General features: G+C 29.6%; 2 protein-coding genes across 2 annotated transcripts; one reads left to right on the top strand and one right to left on the bottom strand.

Moving 5' to 3' along the window:
• Nucleotides 1-1,460: 1,460 nt before the first annotated feature.
• Nucleotides 1,461-3,314, bottom strand: LOC112784724 (uncharacterized). The gene is made up of 3 exons (XM_025828023.3): nucleotides 2,901-3,314; nucleotides 2,725-2,815; nucleotides 1,461-1,809 (listed from the first exon to the last, which is right to left on the bottom strand). Exons 1-3 carry the CDS (start codon nucleotides 3,013-3,015, stop codon nucleotides 1,779-1,781), a joined length of 237 nt encoding a protein of 78 aa, XP_025683808.1. The 5' UTR covers nucleotides 3,016-3,314; the 3' UTR covers nucleotides 1,461-1,778.
• Nucleotides 3,315-3,753: 439 nt separating this feature from the next.
• LOC112785264 (GTP-binding nuclear protein Ran-3) lies at nucleotides 3,754-5,454 on the top strand. The gene is made up of 8 exons (XM_025828723.3): nucleotides 3,754-4,094; nucleotides 4,166-4,235; nucleotides 4,309-4,365; nucleotides 4,446-4,563; nucleotides 4,672-4,761; nucleotides 4,847-5,026; nucleotides 5,117-5,194; nucleotides 5,267-5,454. Exons 1-8 carry the CDS (start codon nucleotides 4,092-4,094, stop codon nucleotides 5,334-5,336), a joined length of 666 nt encoding a protein of 221 aa, XP_025684508.1. The 5' UTR covers nucleotides 3,754-4,091; the 3' UTR covers nucleotides 5,337-5,454.
• Nucleotides 5,455-19,879: the final 14,425 nt, after the last annotated feature.

The following is a 19,879-nucleotide window of genomic DNA, read 5'->3' on the forward strand; positions in this document are numbered from 1 at the left end:
GGGAATAGATTTTTATTATTTGCAGGCAGGAACAATGTAGGTTCTATACAGACTAATGTAGGGTGCGGTGGGTTCGGGTAGGGCAAAAACTCGCCTCTTACCCACCCCGTTAACACCCCTAGATTTAGAGGTAGTTGGCAAGAGAGAAGGAAAATGACAATGGATGCAAAGATGGCAACACATCAGAGAAAGAGAGAAAGACAAAGACGAAGACGACACGAGGCAACGGAAGAAGTGTGTTTAAGCAGTGATTATTATGTTAATGCTTGAGGGAAAGAACTCCTCAGCTTGTAGGTTTTGTATACACTACTAAACTAATCGTTCTTCATAAAGACAATGTCTAATAAGGAAGAAACTAATTATCCCTAACTGTTTCTAATTGCTTCTAATTGACACATAAAGAAACTTTACTATAATATCAACAAGGAGAAAGAGGAAACGACGACCATGGTGGTGGAAGCAGAGGTGATGACGCAATGATAGATCCAAAAGGCAATGCAAAGGCATATCTAGATGGAGTTGCAGATGCAGAGGTGGTGAAGCCTAGAAGGCGACACAGATCCAGTTGTGGAGGGGAGGAGGCAAAGGCGACGACATGTAAAGGAAGAGGTGGCAGCAACCACGTGCAAAGGGAATGAAATGATGGTGGTGGTGATGGTGCTGTTGGGTTTGGGAGAGAGAAGTGGAAGGTTATAGAAGGGGAGAGTTTGGGAGTAAAATTGGAAATAAAAAATTAACAAAGCATTGACTATTACAAAATTGAATCAAATTCAAAATTAGGATTAGTTTTGAATAATTTCAAAAAGATTAGAGACAAGATACATACGACCATTTGAGAAGTATTGGAAAATTAAAGCCGGAGCAACCGAGCAACACAACTTAAGAGTACCAGAATTAGGTTACCGATACTGAATGCCAAAATCTAAGTTATATGATTGGTCAAACTAATCTTTACATGGACTATAGAATACAAACATTGTTGCCCTACATTAAAAACTGAAACATAAGGGAAATGTCAAACGCAGTCTGTTAGGCAATCATGTTAATCATGTTAAATGGACAGCATAGCCATTCATCTAGTCCTCAAGCAAAATGTAAACACAAAAAATGAGGAATGCTAGAGGGCCAGCAGTTAGCCATCAATGTTTAAAGTATGGGCTAAAAGTATATTGTTGGATTACTAGAATAAAGGAACTGGGTTGATAGCTAAAAATACTAGCTAAAAACAACAAATTCTGCTGGCCCTTGAGCATTTCTCCACAAAAATATTAATCCAACATCATTTCCTTTTCTCTATTCATTAGAGGTACAAAGTATGCTCTAACTATAACTAAATTTCATTCATTTTCCTTCTCCCCACATCTGGTCACGAATGAAATAAGGATATGCATATTGAAGCTCTGAATCTAATTATATAAAACCACATCAAATTATATGAAACTACGTAAGTAAACTCAAAATTTATGACTCAACAGAGCAAATGACATTAAGAAATCATAAAGATTTACTGGCACTATAAAACTCAGAATTCAAAGAACAGCCTCCTAACTCCAGTTATTCTATTTAAACCAAAATCCGAAAGATTTACCTCTCAAAAAATACATAGTGATTAACATTCCAAAACATTTGGAAAAGTATTCATACATGATCAAAATTGACCTATACTATTCAAGGTGTTACCAGGAGGTTGAGCAGCATAATTGGCCAAAATTTTATTGAGCACCTGAGGTTGTTAGGTCAATGATAATGATCGAACATCCGAAACAGGCTTCACAGAATCACTTGCTCTCTATATCATAAATATCTGTTCTGGGTATTGCCATTAAGGAGAAACAAGATAAGAAAATGTTAAAATAACAGAGTTACAGACCATGGTCCTTGCAGTTTTAATGGATTTGATTAAACACAAAGTACAACTTAGTTAATCATGATTAATATAATAACAAGTACAAATATAGTTAGGATAATTATTCTTGCATTGGATCAAATACAATGTAAACATTACATTATAGCACTTTTAACTTGTGTCAGCTGCCAATTAACGTGATGAATCAATTTAAGACAACTACAACAATTTGGAGAGGAAATATAACTTATGGATTTGGTGGAACAAGTACCATTTAAGTGGATTAAAATGGGGGATGTACTAATAATGAAGAAAAGATTAATGGTTACCATTACCATTCCTTGAATCAACAACAAGAAGAAACAAAGAAAGCCCTTTTTCCATTCTATGGAGTTAGCTACATGGATCATACAATGCCAAAGTGCTTTATCAGAAATCATTTGCTCAAATAATACTATTAAAACCATCCTGAAGATTAATCTATATGGGAACCAATGGGTCTCACAATCAACCGAATCCAGTAATTTCTGTTGCATCTATTCAACATACAAAAATGGATTTATGAAAGAAATGCAGAAAAGACACATAAGTGTGATTCCATAGCCTCCTTACTTACAGTATTTTGCTCTATTCAACAGGGTGGCTCCACTTTAACATAAGGGGAAAACAAAAACCATCATACCCCAAAAGCTTAAGTTTCTCAAAAACATCACTTTTATATAACACGAACTCAGAAGAACAATGAAAAGCATGCACAAATTGAGTGTCCAAAGAAAGCGTCCCCCTTCTCCCACCCCCAATTAAAGAATAAGATTATAATATGATAAAATTAAAACCATGTAGCATAGCAATGGAGGAGGCGAATAGAAAAAGGATACACAAGATAGAAGCCATGGGCGAAAGCACCAGCTAAGACAGCAGTGAACAAACGATCCCTCAAAACAGGTCTATGCCTAAGGGAAAGGCGAACTGTGAAAGCAAAAAACCAAAAATGAAAGATTGAAAGAGAAAAGCAATAATTAATTAGACGGAGAAGGAGAAGAGGAGAACATACTAAGAGGGAGAACAGGGGCATAAATGAGAGGAACAAGGAACTTGAACGGTGGACCGTTGCTCTTCCTCCTTACCACAGCTTCTTGATTCGACGGATCGGACGGCGGCGTTGCCATGCTGATGCTGCGATTTGGAATTTTGGATCTCAATTCTCAATTGCTTGCCAACTACTCTGCGCACGCCGTTTTTATTCCTTTTTCATCACACGCCTATTTTTAATTTATGGTAAATAGAAGATGATAGTGAAAAATTATTAAATGATACTTCAATTCAATATATTAAATTATTTTATTATTTTTTAACTATGTGACTAATTGGCCAATGAGTAATAGTTCAAATGGCATAGTCTCCTCATACTCAATTAAGAGGTTGTGGGTTCAAGTCTCCTATCTTTGGTAAAAAAAAAAAAAAAAAACTATGTGACTAATTGATTACCAAGATTTATATGAATAATAATAATATATTCATATTCATAAAAACAATTAATTTGTATGTATGTTATCTACTTATATTCTTTTTTAACCTTTTTTTTTTTAATGCTTTGAAATTTTCTAAAAAGGTTGGTAGTAAAATATTAATGATAGTAATAGAAAAAGAAAAATGTTAGGAGCCAATAAATTTTGTAATTTGTAATTATTAATTAATTATCATTAATATTTTTAATAGTTTAAAATTATATCTAAATGATATAGATAGGATTGTTTACTTTCCTTTTGCTAGTTAAGTATTGGGCTATAAACTTTTTCGTAGAGAGAAATCTTAAGTAGCTAATCATTTTAGTTTAAAAAAAAATGATTATTATCAACTCATACAAATCAAATATAAAAAGCTAATATTTCTGTATGGAAATTTACATGACAATAAGAAATGAATAAAGGTCTGGTTTGTTGTACGAAGGGTCAAAAGTGGAAGGGTGGTGTAGTTAGTTCAATGACAGTGGTCAACGCTGATGCATTGCTAGCTAGGTTAGCCAAATTATAGTGGAATAGAGTAAGAATTTGGATATACCAAATGTGATGGTGCTACAGCAATGGCAAGAATATGGAAAAGCAGAAATGATAGTGGCGTGCGTGATATTGAAGCTTTGTGTTGTGCGTGAAATGTAAGTCGAATCGCAAACTATATAAACCACCAACTTCATCATCTTCATCATCGCCATTCACTTCACACTGCACCCTCTCATATTATCATCATGGTACGTACTATATTCAACTTTGATATCCATCTTTCTGTTTTTTTCATTCACCTTGTGCCCTTTATTTACAGGCTCTGCTTCATCAACAGACAGTGGACTACCCTACCTTCAAACTCGTCATAGTTGGCGATGGAGGAACTGGTAATAAACTAATAATACAATATAATCATGCATCATGTTAGTTATTAATAGTCTGTATTCGTGCCTGGCTCAGGAAAGACCACTTTTGTCAAGAGACACCGCACTGGCGAGTTTGAGAAGAAATATGAACGTAACACACTTTCTTAATTTCTTTTCAGCTTAATTAATTATTATGATTATTTATAAATCATAATTTTTGCAACGTAACAGCAACCATTGGTGTGGAGGTTCATCCACTAGACTTTCACACGAATCGTGGAATGATCCGCTTTAACTGCTGGGACACTGCTGGCCAAGAAAAATTTGGTGGCCTTAGAGATGGTTACTAGTAAGTCCAATTAATTAAGCTTAATTAATCCTCATCCAATCTAAGTTAGTATGAATATGATTTGATTGCATTTTGAATTGTGCTTAAACTGTGTTGAACTGTGTGCAGTATTCATGGACAGTGTGCTATCATTATGTTCGATGTCACAGCTCGCTTGACGTACAAGAATGTTCCCACGTGGCACCGAGACCTCTGCCGGTATGTTAAGTTTATTCTTTTCCACAAATTTATTTGCACTGCGTTTTCTGTGCTATTATGTCACTCTTCCTTGTGGATTTTATAGGGTGTGTGAAAATATACCCATTGTTCTATGTGGAAACAAAGTTGACGTCAAGAACAGACAAGTTAAAGCAAAGCAAGTTACATTTCATAGGAAGAAGAATCTGCAGTACTATGAGATATCCGCAAAGAGTAACTATAATTTTGAGAAACCTTTCTTATACCTTGCCAAGAAACTTGCAGGGTAATTAATTAAAACTCTTCAATCTTTGTTTATATTTTGCTTCAATCTCATGAGTCGATGCAAATAAATTGGTCTTGTAAATCATTACAGGGACTCTGACCTTCACTTTGTGGAGATGCCTGCTCTGGCTCCCCCAGATGTAGTCATTGATTTAGCTACACAGCAATTGTAAGCATTGTTTCAAGTTCAATACATGTCTTTGTGTAGTTATGAAAATTTAAAATTTTACATGTTTTTCAGGAATGAACAAGAGCTTAGTATGGCAGCTGCTCAGCCTCTCCCTGATGATGATGATGATACATTTGAGTAGACTTTAGGGCTCCCTAAACCCTTACTATTTGATGTGTTATATATGCAGTGTTTATTTCTTAGTAGCAGTTTCTCATGCTATATGCAAATGTAATCAATAAACATATGGAGTTTTATCACATTGTATATCCCCCTGCTAAAAATTTTCTCTTATGATTTGTATGTGCCAATTTCCTTATAATCCTAGTAAAGTAACTAGTGGAATAATATTTAGCTGTAGACATCAAAATTACAATAGAAAAATAACACATTAGAAAGAACTTCACAAATGATTCCAGTACACTAATCCTTCAACAAATACATGCTTATATACACAATAACGCAAGTGGTAACCTGCCAGCTAAGCATTTCCACTCTGTGTTGGGTGGTGCTTGTAAATTGGAAAAGAAGAAGAATAATCTGTGAGTGGCCCAAAAGAACAGCTAGCATTTTGTTATGTCAGATATGACACAGCACATGAAAACTGGCTTCTCTCTGTTGCAATATGCTATTTATTGGTAGAACATTCCATTTGTTGGACAATACACTTGGTTTGTATCCGGAAGGGGAAAAAAGCCTGATTTCTCTTATTTATTTTTTTACTTTTGTTTCATGGCAAACACCTTTTTACTCTGTGCATTTTGGCTACATTGTAAAGCGCTTTATCACCAGACAGTAATGACTTGTTAGATTCTGAAATGATGTGATTCCATGTATGTATTTGTTATTTGGCGGTCCTGAGTAGTAGCAAGCAACATTCTGAATTCTATGATGATGATGATGATGGTTCATGAATCAAAGTGTTGGCCAGTTGGCCATGGTCCATGGTTCTCAGAATGCATTGAACCTTGAATCACCTCTGGGCTCTTATTATAATGCATGTGCTACATTTAGGCCACAGTACCATTTTCCCTTATTAGCTAACCACCCCTTAGCCTTTTCTCTTGTTTCATGGCTTAAGTGGCAAACCACAATTCACCACATGTGAACCATAATATAATGCTTTAATGTACATTGAATTCATCAAGTAAATTAGACTAATATCCTAATAAATCAAACATACATGAGTATGGGAATGGGGATAGATGGTGTGAAGGGTGTGAGCCTTGTTGAGCTCCATTTGCCAAAGGAAATGTCCACATCCATGTCGGTTTGTGATCCATTTTGCAATTACTGTGTGCCCACCTCACAAGTGCTTGTGGGCCATGTGTCTTTCAAATGTTGTGGCCTCTTATAATATAATTCACAATTTTGACCATTGTCCAATTTTTCAGGAGCTTGTTAGTGGTTACCTCTAACAACTTCATTTTTAACTAGGTCCCATTTTCATTCTCAATTTCATCTTTTTAAGGCCACCCTTCGAATCGTGCCTTTCAATGTCCCTCTTCCTTTGGGCTACCTAGGCCCTGTTTACTATTACTCTTTTAATTAATTAATTAATTGAATTTATCCAATTCTTTCTACTTATCGAAAAAGGTGAACTCCAGTAGAATTAGAAATTAGTCCTTCATTTCTGACCCACGATTATCCAATGTACATCTACTGATACATAAAAGAAGTAGTACTTTTTTTTAACTGCAGATATATGTAAAGTGATAAAAAGAGAGAATGATAACCTTTGGCTATTTGCTCCAAGAACAAAGTCTTTTTATAATTTAATCTCTAACCATTTAAATAATTTTTGTAAATATCAGGAGTCACTTAATCTAGAAATAAGGGTCGCTTAGTCTAGTAATAAATGATTAAAAAATTTTAAATTCTAAAAAGACACTATATTTTTCGAACAAATGATTAAAGCCCAAAAATGATATTTATTCTAACCTTTTACCATTTTATACTCATTCACGAATATAACATGAAATTACAGCAACTACTTGTCTTTGCTGTTCCTTCACGGGGCTCACTTTGGTTATATATGTGGCCCATCATGTGTTGGATCCTCTTATTGAACTGGCAACTCTCTCAAATATTTTCTTCTCATTATTTTTTTCTATTTTTGTTTTAATTTCTTGATCCTCTTTACTCAGCTGTTAATGGTGTCCATATGCACCTCTTCTGCGTGTCTCCTAATTTATTTTTATTTTTTTTCAAGCCATTTAATAGCGTCACCATCACACATATACGGTTACAGCTAGCTTTGTGTGTATATATTTGATTTTATTTTTCTTTGGTCTCTTTCTAGTCTTGGTTAGTCCACTACTCCTCAAATCAACATATATGAATTAATTTCAAAGTCATCAATATGGGATATGGATGTATGATTCAAAGCAATTAATGTAACCAAAAACCCAGACAATGAGGGAGATGCATGCATGGTTTATGTTATGTGTGGTCTATTTTTATAGACTTCCATGTCATGAGTTTGTGTTAATATATGTTAGCAATTCAATGTATTTCTAATTAATATATATATATACTCTTAACGGAAAACCCCAGAAGAATCAATTTATATATATCTCTAGCAAGTAGAAGTGATTTAATTTCAGGAATATGGCCTAATTTTTTAGTTCTTAATGATGTGAATTGAAATGCATGCAACTGAAATAGAAGCTACGTGGTGGCATATAAAAAGCGTAGCATAACAAATTATTTTGAGCTGATTATGGATAGACATAAGAAGTAAGTGAAGGTCTCGTAAGCTTTCCAAGTTAATGAATGTATAATCATGTATATATATGTATATGGTACGTAGAAATTAAAGTAACTCGGAAAACTAGCTAGCAAGAGAATGTGACATATTATATTATGTTCACATGGGCTATGCAAGTAATGATACATTTACAAAGAAACTGTGTATGTATAATGTGGGGGGAGCCCCTCATGAATTAATCAAAAACGGATTGAATTGAATTGAAAGGAAGAGTTAGCTTGTTTTTCATGAAAATTTGAAACAGGACACGTTCTGCAAAGGGAACCATGTGCTTACACATAACGGGAGGGGCATCAATAGGAGGGATAGGTAGCATGCAATGCAACTAGCAACTGTCATTGTCCATGCCATAATAATCAAGTAATCGGTTAATCAACAATCGTTTTTAAAAATAAAATTTAGATTGATGAGACAAATTAATATATGGTTCCTAGCTATATTATGAGATAGGAATTAGGGAGTAGTAGGGGAAACCTGAATTTATTGTTTGGCAATAAGGAGTGGTAGCTAGCTAGCTTAGTCTTACCCTAACCCTATGAATGAATATGCTTTCATTTCACTCTCAAGCCTGGTTGTGATGATTTGGATTCTATTGCTCATGCACTTTTCAATCTCTTTATCACTTGGATCCTTTCCACTTTCTTACTGTTACTCACCTCATCTCTGTATATATAGGCTGGTGGCCTTCCTGTTTTTTTGTCTATATTCTTATCCTTTACTGTACTCTACATCATCATTAGGAATTTACCATACTCTCTACCTTTTATTTTTATCTTTCTCCTTAGCTTCTTACCTATTTGCGTATTTAATTATTTATCATCATTTTCAGAACCAACTTATAAGTTCGTTCCACTCAATTAATTGAGAATCCATTGTCACATCACTCTAGTTTAATTTAGAGTAAAAAATAAATTAAAAAGCGGTGAGTCGATTGAATCAATTCAATATTTTAGTAAAAATAATAAAATATAAAAATTTATTTAAAAAATATTATATATGTAAATTTTTTCTTATATTTGATTTAATCCTAATTGAACTTATGTTGAACTTTTAAATTTTTTAGCTTTTCACTCTACTAATTCGATGACCAATTGCTAGATTTTTAGAATCTTGATATTTTCATTAAGAATTGGATTAATTTTGTTCGAAATAATTATATTTGTATTTTAATTTTGTCTTTTAATATAGTCAAAATTTGAATTCGAATCATGGCAAAGAAGACAAACTCAATCTGATGAATATATTCCAATTTGTACATCATTGCTTTCTTAAGAGGGAAAAAAACAGAAGTCAAATGTATTTCCTTTATTCAATAATAAAGAAAGCATAGGCAGGGAATGGGATTTTTATTTATAAATAAAATAAATATTTTATTTATTAATATGTGTATTATCAAGGATATTTATGTTTTTACATTGTCATTACACATTTTGGGTACACATGATAAAAGATAAATAAGAACAGAAATTATATATTGTACACTTGAGATGTGTAACACTTGAAAAAAATATATTACAGTATACTCAGAATATATATGTTATATTTACATAAATGTACATATTTAGGGTGTTGTACATTCGGGATAAAACCAAAAAAAAATTCATTCTAATAATGTACTGAAATATGTTACGACCTAATTTGATTTGATTTTTTTATTTTATTTTATTTTATTCAAATAATTTAAATTAATAATTCAATTCAATATAAATAAATATGCTTGTATTGTATTATTATGCTCGTATGATTAATTATGTTTATATATTGGATTTTGAAAAAAAATAACAATTTAAAATTTTTAAATTAAGAAATTAACTATTTAAAATTTTAAATACATCTAAAATATGTGTAAAATCAAGACTTGATACATCAATATAATATTTCGAATCGTGTTTATGTTGGTTTGATTTTTTAAGAAAAAGTGAATATAAAATAAAAAATAAATATTTTATTATTAATAAAAGTATTTTTGTTTATTTTTTATATATATTTAAGAAAATTTAATATTTATTTTAATAATCTTGTACAATTAAAAAAAATAGTTAATTTAAGAAAGAATGAATATAAAATAAAAATAAAAGTTAAATAAATATAAAAAATATTTAATTAAATATTTTATATTATATATTAATTAAAAAATATAATATGCCAACGAACTATAATTCAAATAGCATAATCTTTCCATACTCACCTAGAAGTCACGGATTCGAGTCTCACTCCTAACTTTAAAAAAAATTAGAAAATATAATATATAACGAGAAATAGTTTGGGTTAATGTAAGCCGGTGACATATCAATATCATACATTATTATTAAATTTGTGCCATCATCATCACTTCAACATAAAGTGAAATCTGGGTGCATGTGTAATATATATTTCGAGATTCTGGAAAAAAAGTTGTCACTGTTAACATGATAAGATCATACTCTCAAAGTTCGACTGCATGTCATGGATTTAACTTGTATTTAGTAATTAATTAGGTTAAAAGTAAAGAATCATATATAGAATAACTAAACTAATAATGAAATTAAGGAAGCTACAAGGACACATAGGCGGTAGATTATATTACTTATTTAACAAGTTATAATTTTAATTCGAAGGTAGGTAGGGACCAAAGTTAGGTGAAAGGTAAAAAAAATAAAAATTTGATATAGAATGAGGGGTGGTGGGAAAGAGACATAAATGGACAAGGATGGTTTTAAAGGGACAAAACACACACAGCATAAAAATGCAGTACCCTTTGGGTGTCACACCCTTCTTCGTTTGTGCATAAAAGCAAGACATGCATATGAATAAGAACCACCGCAATAATAATAAATTACTACTGCTGTATGTTTGCTAACAAATTAAATTAAATTGTTGGGGATGGGGAAAAAAATAAAAAAAATAAAAGTAAACTTGGTGACCATCGATAACTGTTTTTAACTGAAAAAGTGCAAGCAGTGCCCCTCGATTCACGAGGGGTTAATAAAAATGAAATAATTAAATGGTAGTAGCTAGAAATATGAGTTAGCATTTATAAAAGTAGGGATATTTGCTCTTATGTCTGTGATTGTTGTTGTTGTATATTATGAGTTCTACTGGCAGAGGTTGTTATCTTTGTGCACTCCAAAACAAACCTGACCCCTCTGCTGTGCCGTGCTGCCTTTTCTATCTCTCAGATGTCGATGCAATCAACATATATAACACTTTGGGACCATGTGATCGACACTTCACAACCCATTTTCATTTCATTCCTCCCCCTCCCCTTCTTTCCAACTTTGCCCTTACTTTGCTTTTCTTTTCTTTATCTTTTACTTCACATGCTGTCGGTATATATATAATTCGTTACGTGGTGAATTTATTCGTTTACGTAAGTAAGTGTTAAAAATTCAAATTTTATCTTATGTATGGCAACCCATTGATCACACTTAAATAAAATTTAAATTTATAACGAATTAGTAGTTGATTTATCGAATTGGGAGATACATAATGTCAACAAAAAAACTTATAATTTTAACACATATATAGTATCAATATTTAATAACTAAAAAAATATTAAAATTCCATTTTTGTTATTTCTAAAGAAATTTTGATATAAGATAAATACAAAAATTTATATACAAAATGTTAAATATACAATTATTTATATATTTTTATTTATTAATTTAAGATTTTAAAATAAATGATTTGATGAATATATATATCATATGCTAATCACTTCAAAAGACATGCATGGGAGGCTGGAATAGGATTCTTTTCGGAATAGATAATAATAATAATGCAATGAAATTAAAATTTTTTTTATTATGTAAATTCTTACATCTTTAATCAAACACTCTTTATTTTGAGATAAATAATTTTATGACAAAATAATGTTAGGAATTCAATAATTTTTCATATCTCATCATACACCTTTTTTTCAAATAAAATATAAACCTTTTACATGAGTAAATTTGTTTAATATAAAATTATTCATATATTTTTATTTATTTAACAACTCAAATTACTGGGTTAGTAAGTGATTCTATGACCTTTAATTATGTAAAAAAACAATACATTATGTTGTCTTAACGCAAAACTTATCCCCTCCTTCCCCCTAACACAATAATGGATATAATATAATGTTCAAATGCTGGTTATATATATGTACTTTCCATAATTCCCATGGACTAAATATTTTATTTTTTCTAGAATTGAAGCTAAGTATGTTGATGTCTAATTTTTAATTTATGTCAAGCGTGGTTAAAACATTAATCCACAAGGAAGAGAAGATAAACTGATAAACTAATCCCAAAGAAGAAACGGTCCGTGAAATTGTGGGTTTACATTACATTTTTTATGACAATGTTAAAGAAACTGATCTGTATAACTATTTGATCATATGTATCTACTAGATACCATAAGATATTTTGATATTACCGATGGTTTCGACATTAGTAATTATTTTTGTTAACGGATTAATCGTCTAACCGTTGATAAAAGTGCGTAGGTAAATAGTTCGTTAGAAAACTTGACTTATTTAATTTATGATTGAGCTGTCGATAATATTAAAATAATTATTCTGTTAATAATAAATGTGTTGCAAACAGATAAAAAAAATTTGTATTTACTGACACCTAGTAAAAAATTACTTTTTAATAAAAAAGAAAATTTACATTTACTAATGAATAAGTCATCGGTAGTATATCAAAAATTAATTTTTATTAATTAATTTTATTGATGATCAAGCAGTCGGTAAATTTTTTTTTTATTTTAATTACATTCATTTTGTGTATTAATTATATCTTCTATAGCCTATTATATATTATCGACTAACAATTTATAAAACACGGCATTTAAATAATTTTTTAATATAAATTATAAAAATTACATTATTCATAACTCATTTGAGAATATCCAATTACAAAGACATATTATAATTTTTTGGAATAAAAGTGTTGTTTAATTATGTTATGGTTTGTTTTTAGCCTATTCTTCTACAACCTGTGACGTTGTTACTATTCTTACTCCCTCATGATACTCCATTTATGGAATAAAATAATCGCCACGCATGTGATTATAATAATCCTGATGAGACCCCATATTAGGAGAAGGAGTAAGGATTTTGTGGTGATTGGCCATCCATAATCCGATGATGAATAAGAATTATTCTGGTGCACGATGATGATATATGATTATATTGAAGAATGATGAACGCATCAAGAGTTTGTTTAATGTAAATTAAAAATCATGCATATTTTGAGAGAGGGTTAAAATGGTAAACAAACAAGTTATCCGCGACTGCAGCTCGCTCAGTAGGCATGAGTTGATGCAACAAGGCCAATGTGCCGCAAAAGGACAAACTCGACCAACAAAAGAAGCTAAATGATTGAATGGATTCATTTTATGAAATCCGGGATATCCTTCATAATGAAAGGATCAAACTACAAACACAAAAACTAGAGAATTTCTTGTTTATCAGCCTCACTATTTTAATCTAATAATCAAATAGTGTATTTAAATATTAATAACTAACTACTAGTTAAAAATAATAAATTTTACTAATTCTCTAATCTTTTTTAATTATAAATGCTTACGAATTTTTTCGATTTCTATATTTATAGTGAGGCATTGACATCTTTTTTTTATTAAATTACATCTCATACAATTAATATACTATGGATAATTTGGTAGTTAGAGTAGTTATATAAAATTTTGATAATATTTAAAAATTATTGCTAAAATTAGTATTATACCTAATAAAATTATGAAAGAATAGGAAAATAAGAACTGAAGAAGTTTTATTAATTGTTGATTGATTAAATTGAATTGTGAAGGTAAAACTAAATATATATAAAGCATTATCTACAAAAGATAAAAGTAAAGATAAGATAAGATAAGAAAATAATATAAAGATAAGATAATAAAAACTAAAATTGTAATTGAATTTGTGTATTCTGTTGGGCTGAATTTGTGCACCATGAGACTTCTTTATTGTTGTCATGGGCTAAGGTAAAAGAGTAGTTTAATAATACCTTTTTACATTTTTATAATAGTTTTTTTAATTAAAAAATGTTTTTAAATATTAAAAAAGTATTATTTTAACTTTAATAACGGTTTTCAAATATTTTTCAAAATTGCATAGTTAATATAACTACAATAATAATAACCATCATAACATGCACCTTATTATATAACCAATATATAGTGTTGTGGTCAATATGCATTCAATTTTATAACCAACATTTTATAGTCAACATTTTAGATAATATAAAGGAAAACGGCAATAAGTGCAACGAACAAAGTATGATGATCTCTTCCATTTTTGTGAAAGAAAGAGAGTGAAAATAAAATATTGGTTATTTAGACTTTCTGATCTTAGCTGAAGATTTGATAACCATTTGAATTTCTCGTAATAATGTTATTCTTTACATTTGTCCAACATGAATGATGTATCAATGTCTTACTGATTGATCTATATGTGATATCAAAGCGGCAAAACCATGAAATAAAGAAAATATGCATTTTATTTCTTGGTTTGAAAAGCAAAATAAAATATATAAATTCTAGCTCAAGCTTCTTATTACCTTTGTACTTTGAAGAAATTTTTCTTGTGTCAACTCACAAAGTATTGCGTCGCTAACATCTGATTTGATTCGAGAGATATGTACTTGTTTACATATCTTTTGGTAATGGTTAATGCATGCGCAACCGCGTGCTATTCGATAGTGAAATTGGACTTTAGCCCCCCTTTTTTTAAATTTATTTTATCCAATTGATCCTCTTCCTAGTAAGTGCGCATTTTCTTGATAACAACATATATATTTGAAGAAGAAAAATGGCAATCCTATTATCATCATTAATTTAGCAAGATTGATGAAAATCTTTTCAAAAGCAGCACATACACTTATGGATTTGAATTGAATCCTTTATTTACAAATTACAACGTACCCTTCTATTTTAATTTATAAAAAGGTCAAAAAGTTATGTATGTGATATATTTATATAAAGAAAAGAGCTATTAAATGCGAAGACTACTGATAACATGCCAAATTTAGAAAGACAAGTGGCTGCATATCCTCAGCATGGCTATTAAAAAACATAAAAAAAAAAAAAAAAAAAAAAGAATCATGAAGTTGACGAGTAATTTTTAAACAATGACTGTAATCACAAATAAGAGATATGAGATATGATGGTCAGAGATTTGCTACCCAAATCATATGTGTATATCCCTTCATTCGCTCTTAATTATAGCTTCTTTAAATTAGTCTCTCTTACCAACTATATCTTTTTTCATAACTTTTCAAGTTTCTTCTATATGTTCAAAGTGGACAAATAGTAGCTACGACAGAAAATATATATATAATATTAACTCTTATATTGGAGCCAATTATTGCCAATTATTTTTCCTGGCTTTTTCTCAAGTCTATATCATTGTAATCAATTATTTGTTTCTAATAATTCCAAAACTTCTTTCTGCCACATACAACTCTCTTTATGTTTTTTTTTTTTTTAAATAATCCAAGATATATGTATGCTGTACCGTGATGGTCTGTTAATTAATAAATTTTATTGGGTTTACATATATATTGTCATTTAAAGATATCATAACTTTTATTGGGTTTACATATATATTGTCATTTAAAGGTAACTTTCTTTTTTTAAAAGAAAATTACAATCAGCCCAATAGATGTAAATACAAAAATATTATGTATATATTAAAATTAACTACTATGTATATCTGTATAAATATATGTATTGTTTAATTTATTATTAATATATATTTTATAAATATAAATATTATTTAATTTTATATTTTATATTTCAATATATATTTTATATTAATAACTAATTTTAGTATATAAGTAAGTAATATAATCAGAACAAGAAAGTGATCAAGAAATTAACATCAACATTACCAAAAAAAAAAGAGTAAAAATGGAAAAGCTTAGGAAATTTTAAAAACCGCCGCTAGTTGCATTACCTGCATTTGCAATAAGATAGTGAGAAGTTTTAGAAATTTTACTGCTATATAAGAGACATATATACATGACAATGAATATTGTTGGAAAGAAAAATAAAAAAATATCCTTTCATTAATATTACATGTCATAAATATTTTTTAAGGAGTTAAATTTTTTTAAGTGAAAATTAAATTGAAAAGTGAATTGGTTAAATTTGATGGGCAAAGAATGTCATCTAACTAAAAATAAACCAAACTAAATATTTTTTCATTAATATTATATGCCATAAATACTTTTTTACTTGAATATTTCTTTGATATGAAAGACCTAAAATAGTGTCAGAATTACTACCTTAATTTGTGAAGATTAACTTGTTTCTTATATTCATTTTTAGTTAAAAAAATTTAAAATGATAGAAATAACCAAAAATATATTCTATTAATTATCCTATTTAATAAAAAAATTTAGGATAAAAGGATAAGTTAATTATAATATTATAACTATTATACAATATACTCCCCTTCAAGATGACTTTAGACTATAAAAGACTTCAGTCCATTATTCTCAAGAAAGATTTTTTTTTTCTAAAACTTGAGAAATCATCTATATTTTTTGCTCTCTTTTAATTATGATTATTATTCTTCATTTTGTTCATCAAATTCAAACAAAAAAAATTCATAAAATTCATAGAATACCCAATATATCAAATTCTACTTAATCCTGACCAACTTTAAAAGAGCTTATTCATTCTTTTATGATATTAGTGAAGATCTCAATACTTATTCTCCACCACCATGTCCCAATTCTTATGTTACGTATTTGCTAATAAAAAAAATATTTTTCTCACAAATTTATCTATTCTTAATTTCTCCTCTTAATTTTTCTTTACTTAATCTATTTTTATAATACTTCACCCGAATCAAGTTTCTATTGCTTTTTTCAAATCTCGTGATAATCAAGTTTCTATTGCTTTCTTCAAATATCATGATAATGGTAGGTGAGAATAATTAAAAAACGCAAAAATTATAAGACTACAAAAAAAATCCTCAAAGACCCACTGCACGTACTAAAAACCTACAAAAGACAGCTAGGTTTTTATATATTTAGAAGTTGGTGTACATATATTTCTTATTATTGTCCTTACTTATCTTATAAATGCTCTTAGTTACCAAACACGGTAGCTAGCTATGGTCAGCTTTGAAAATTGAAGGATCTAAACATTGATTTGATGGTTTTATTGAATAGTAACATCTATTTTACATTTAAAGTAAAATATTACATGAAACTCAATTGGGCAGCCCCATGAATGTTCTCTCTATAGCTCAATTGGTGGATGATGTAGATGACTTAATACTTAGATATATATTTTACAAGTAACATTGGCATTTGCTTTATAAGTGATGTCTGACATTTGACTGCGTATGGAATGTGCATGTGCATGTTTATATGCATGCGTTGTCACACACTTGATCAGTTTAATAAAGCATACAATTTCAAATTTTTGTTTCTCAGTTTGATTTTGTCTATTCAAATTTAGCCATGTAAGTCTACTAAGGCAAAGAATGATCACACTCCAATGTTTAGCTTCTACCATGTCGTACCTTTAACAGTTAAATCAGACTCTTAAATAATTGCCCCAGAGATGATAGATGTTTCTTCAAAAACAAAATGATTGTCAATGCATGCTAGTTAGGCAATTCAAATTTAATTTTAGGAGATATACACACTGGCTGGATATATAGCAAGAGCAATTTCACTCATTTCTTAACTTCAAATTTACTTGCACTATATACAAAAGAATATGAAAAAATAGTTTCTCACACATTATTTACACACATAATGTGATTAATTATTGCTCACACTCATTTAGAATTAATGTTTTTGTACAATCAAATAATATAATTATAAAAAAATATTTTTTTAACTGAGTTTATTTAACTAATATTTTATTTTGCACCATGTTATTTAGATTTTTTTATAATAACTGACTTTTTAAAAATTAAATAATGAGTGATTTATAATTTATTATATTTATTGAAAATTTTATTTAAAAAAATTAATTTTTTCTAAAAGTAATTAAATTAAATTTTATAATATTTTATATTTAAAATTCATTAGACTATTTAAATAATTTTTATTATAATAAAATATTTTAAAAAAATATAATAAATAAAAAAGTTTAATTATTATTATTATTATTTCCTTCCTTGGCCGAAGCCACAAAGGAACAAAAAGAAAAGACATGGAAACTTGCTATATTATATATATATATAACTTACCGTGAATCACATTTTATTTGCATTAATTATAATCATTCATACATACGAATAACCATATTATATATATATATATATATATATATATATATATTATGAAAAACCAAGATACCTAATTCTTTTTATTCACATTTAATCATCATCACCTAATTTTCTTTGGTTACATTTTTAACTTTAATAAAAAATCTAATTCAATAAAAGTGTTCATATCTGTGAATGAATGTAAAAAAATTAATTAGTCTTTATTAGTAACTTCACTTTTTATATATATATATATATATATATATATATATATATATATATATATATATATATATATTGTATTACTTTATTATTCAATACAGTAGTTACAATTGGAATGAATTAGTTTCAGTCTCACCCTTTTACTCTCACTTTCACGCCTCAAGTCTCCTTCTCCTTTTTCAATTTTATTTTTTGCATCAATACATGAGAACACTCTCATTCTTCCAATTCCTTATTCTATCTCAATTGTTATTATGGTATTCAGAGTCTAAGATCTTGCTTCTCTTTAAATTCGGATTCATCTTTTATTTTCTTTTAATTTTTTTCTCCAATTTTTTTTGTCCCAATTTTTGCCCCAATTTTATTTTCCCCCTTTGTTGATTTCTTCAATTTGATGTTTCATAATGTCAATTACTCTATCAGAATCTTCAACTAAGAGATCGATCTCCCCAATTTTTAAGAAGTTGGATCACAACAATTATAATACATGGAGATACCAAGCTTTGCTTACAATTCAGAGTTTAAGTCTTGAAGATCACTTGTACCAAAGCAAGATTCCACAACAATATGAAGAAGATGCTGCCAAGAAGACTAAAATAGAAACTAAAACCTTCAAACAATAGAGATTAGATGATCTTACTCTATCAACTTGGGCTCTTGCATCAGTCACAAAATCCTTCAAGAACAAGATCCTTCAATGTCATCAATTTTATGAGATTTGGAATGTACTCAATGACTATTTTGCTAAGACCTCTGCCACAAAAATTCAAAACTTAAAAGTTCAACTGAAATCAGTAAAAAAAATTGGATCGATACTAGATTATCTCTCACAAATCCAGGATCTTATTGACTCTCTACAATCCATTGGATATCAAATTCAACAAGATGACCATATCTCAGCAATTTTTTATGGTTTACCTGAGGAGTATACCGTCTTTATCACTTCTGTAATGTCAAAATTATCAACCTAAAACGTGCCTGAAGTCGAGTCTTTCCTTCAAGCCTATGATGATATGTTACGTTGGAAAGATACAAGAAACCACAAGGTGGCATCCCGATGGCAAATTTGGCACAAGCACCATCACTGTATACCATTCAATCTCAGAGAGATTCTTTTCTTCGAAGAGGAAGAGGGGGAAGATTTGGAAGAAGAGGTCGTTTTCCTAATCAAAGTAATCGACCTCAGTGTCAACTTTGTGGTTGCTAAGGTCATGTGGTTCAAACTTTCTTCCATAGATTCGATCCTAACTTTCAAGCTTATGGAAATAGCTCACAATCACCACAATCTACATTTTCCTACTCTAACACACAACCATCACCACCATCATCACAGTTCCATCAACCAAGAACTTATTTCTCAAATCCTCAGAATTATCGCCACCATGTTACACCAGATTCACTCAATTTACTGAATTTCAATTCTTCAATTCCATATTCTGATCAATTGTTTGTAGGTAATGGTCAAGGTACGAAA

This window comes from Arachis hypogaea, chromosome 20 (genome assembly GCF_003086295.3).
Source record: "Arachis hypogaea cultivar Tifrunner chromosome 20, arahy.Tifrunner.gnm2.J5K5, whole genome shotgun sequence".
Taxonomy (NCBI): domain Eukaryota; kingdom Viridiplantae; phylum Streptophyta; class Magnoliopsida; order Fabales; family Fabaceae; genus Arachis; species Arachis hypogaea.

Coding starts and splice junctions, on each gene's coding strand:
- LOC112784724 (XM_025828023.3), bottom strand. CDS start 3,015: ATGGCAACGCCGCCGTCCGATCCGTCGAATCAAGAAGCTGTGGTAAGG. Junction 2,816..2,900: donor TGCCCCTGTTCTCCCTCTTA/GTATGTTCTCCT, acceptor TTGCTTTCACAG/TTCGCCTTTCCCTTAGGCAT. Junction 1,810..2,724: donor GCCCATGGCTTCTATCTTGT/GTATCCTTTTTC, acceptor GGCAATACCCAG/AACAGATATTTATGATATAG.
- LOC112785264 (XM_025828723.3), top strand. Junction 4,366..4,445: donor GTTTGAGAAGAAATATGAAC/GTAACACACTTT, acceptor GCAACGTAACAG/CAACCATTGGTGTGGAGGTT. Junction 4,762..4,846: donor TGGCACCGAGACCTCTGCCG/GTATGTTAAGTT, acceptor TGGATTTTATAG/GGTGTGTGAAAATATACCCA.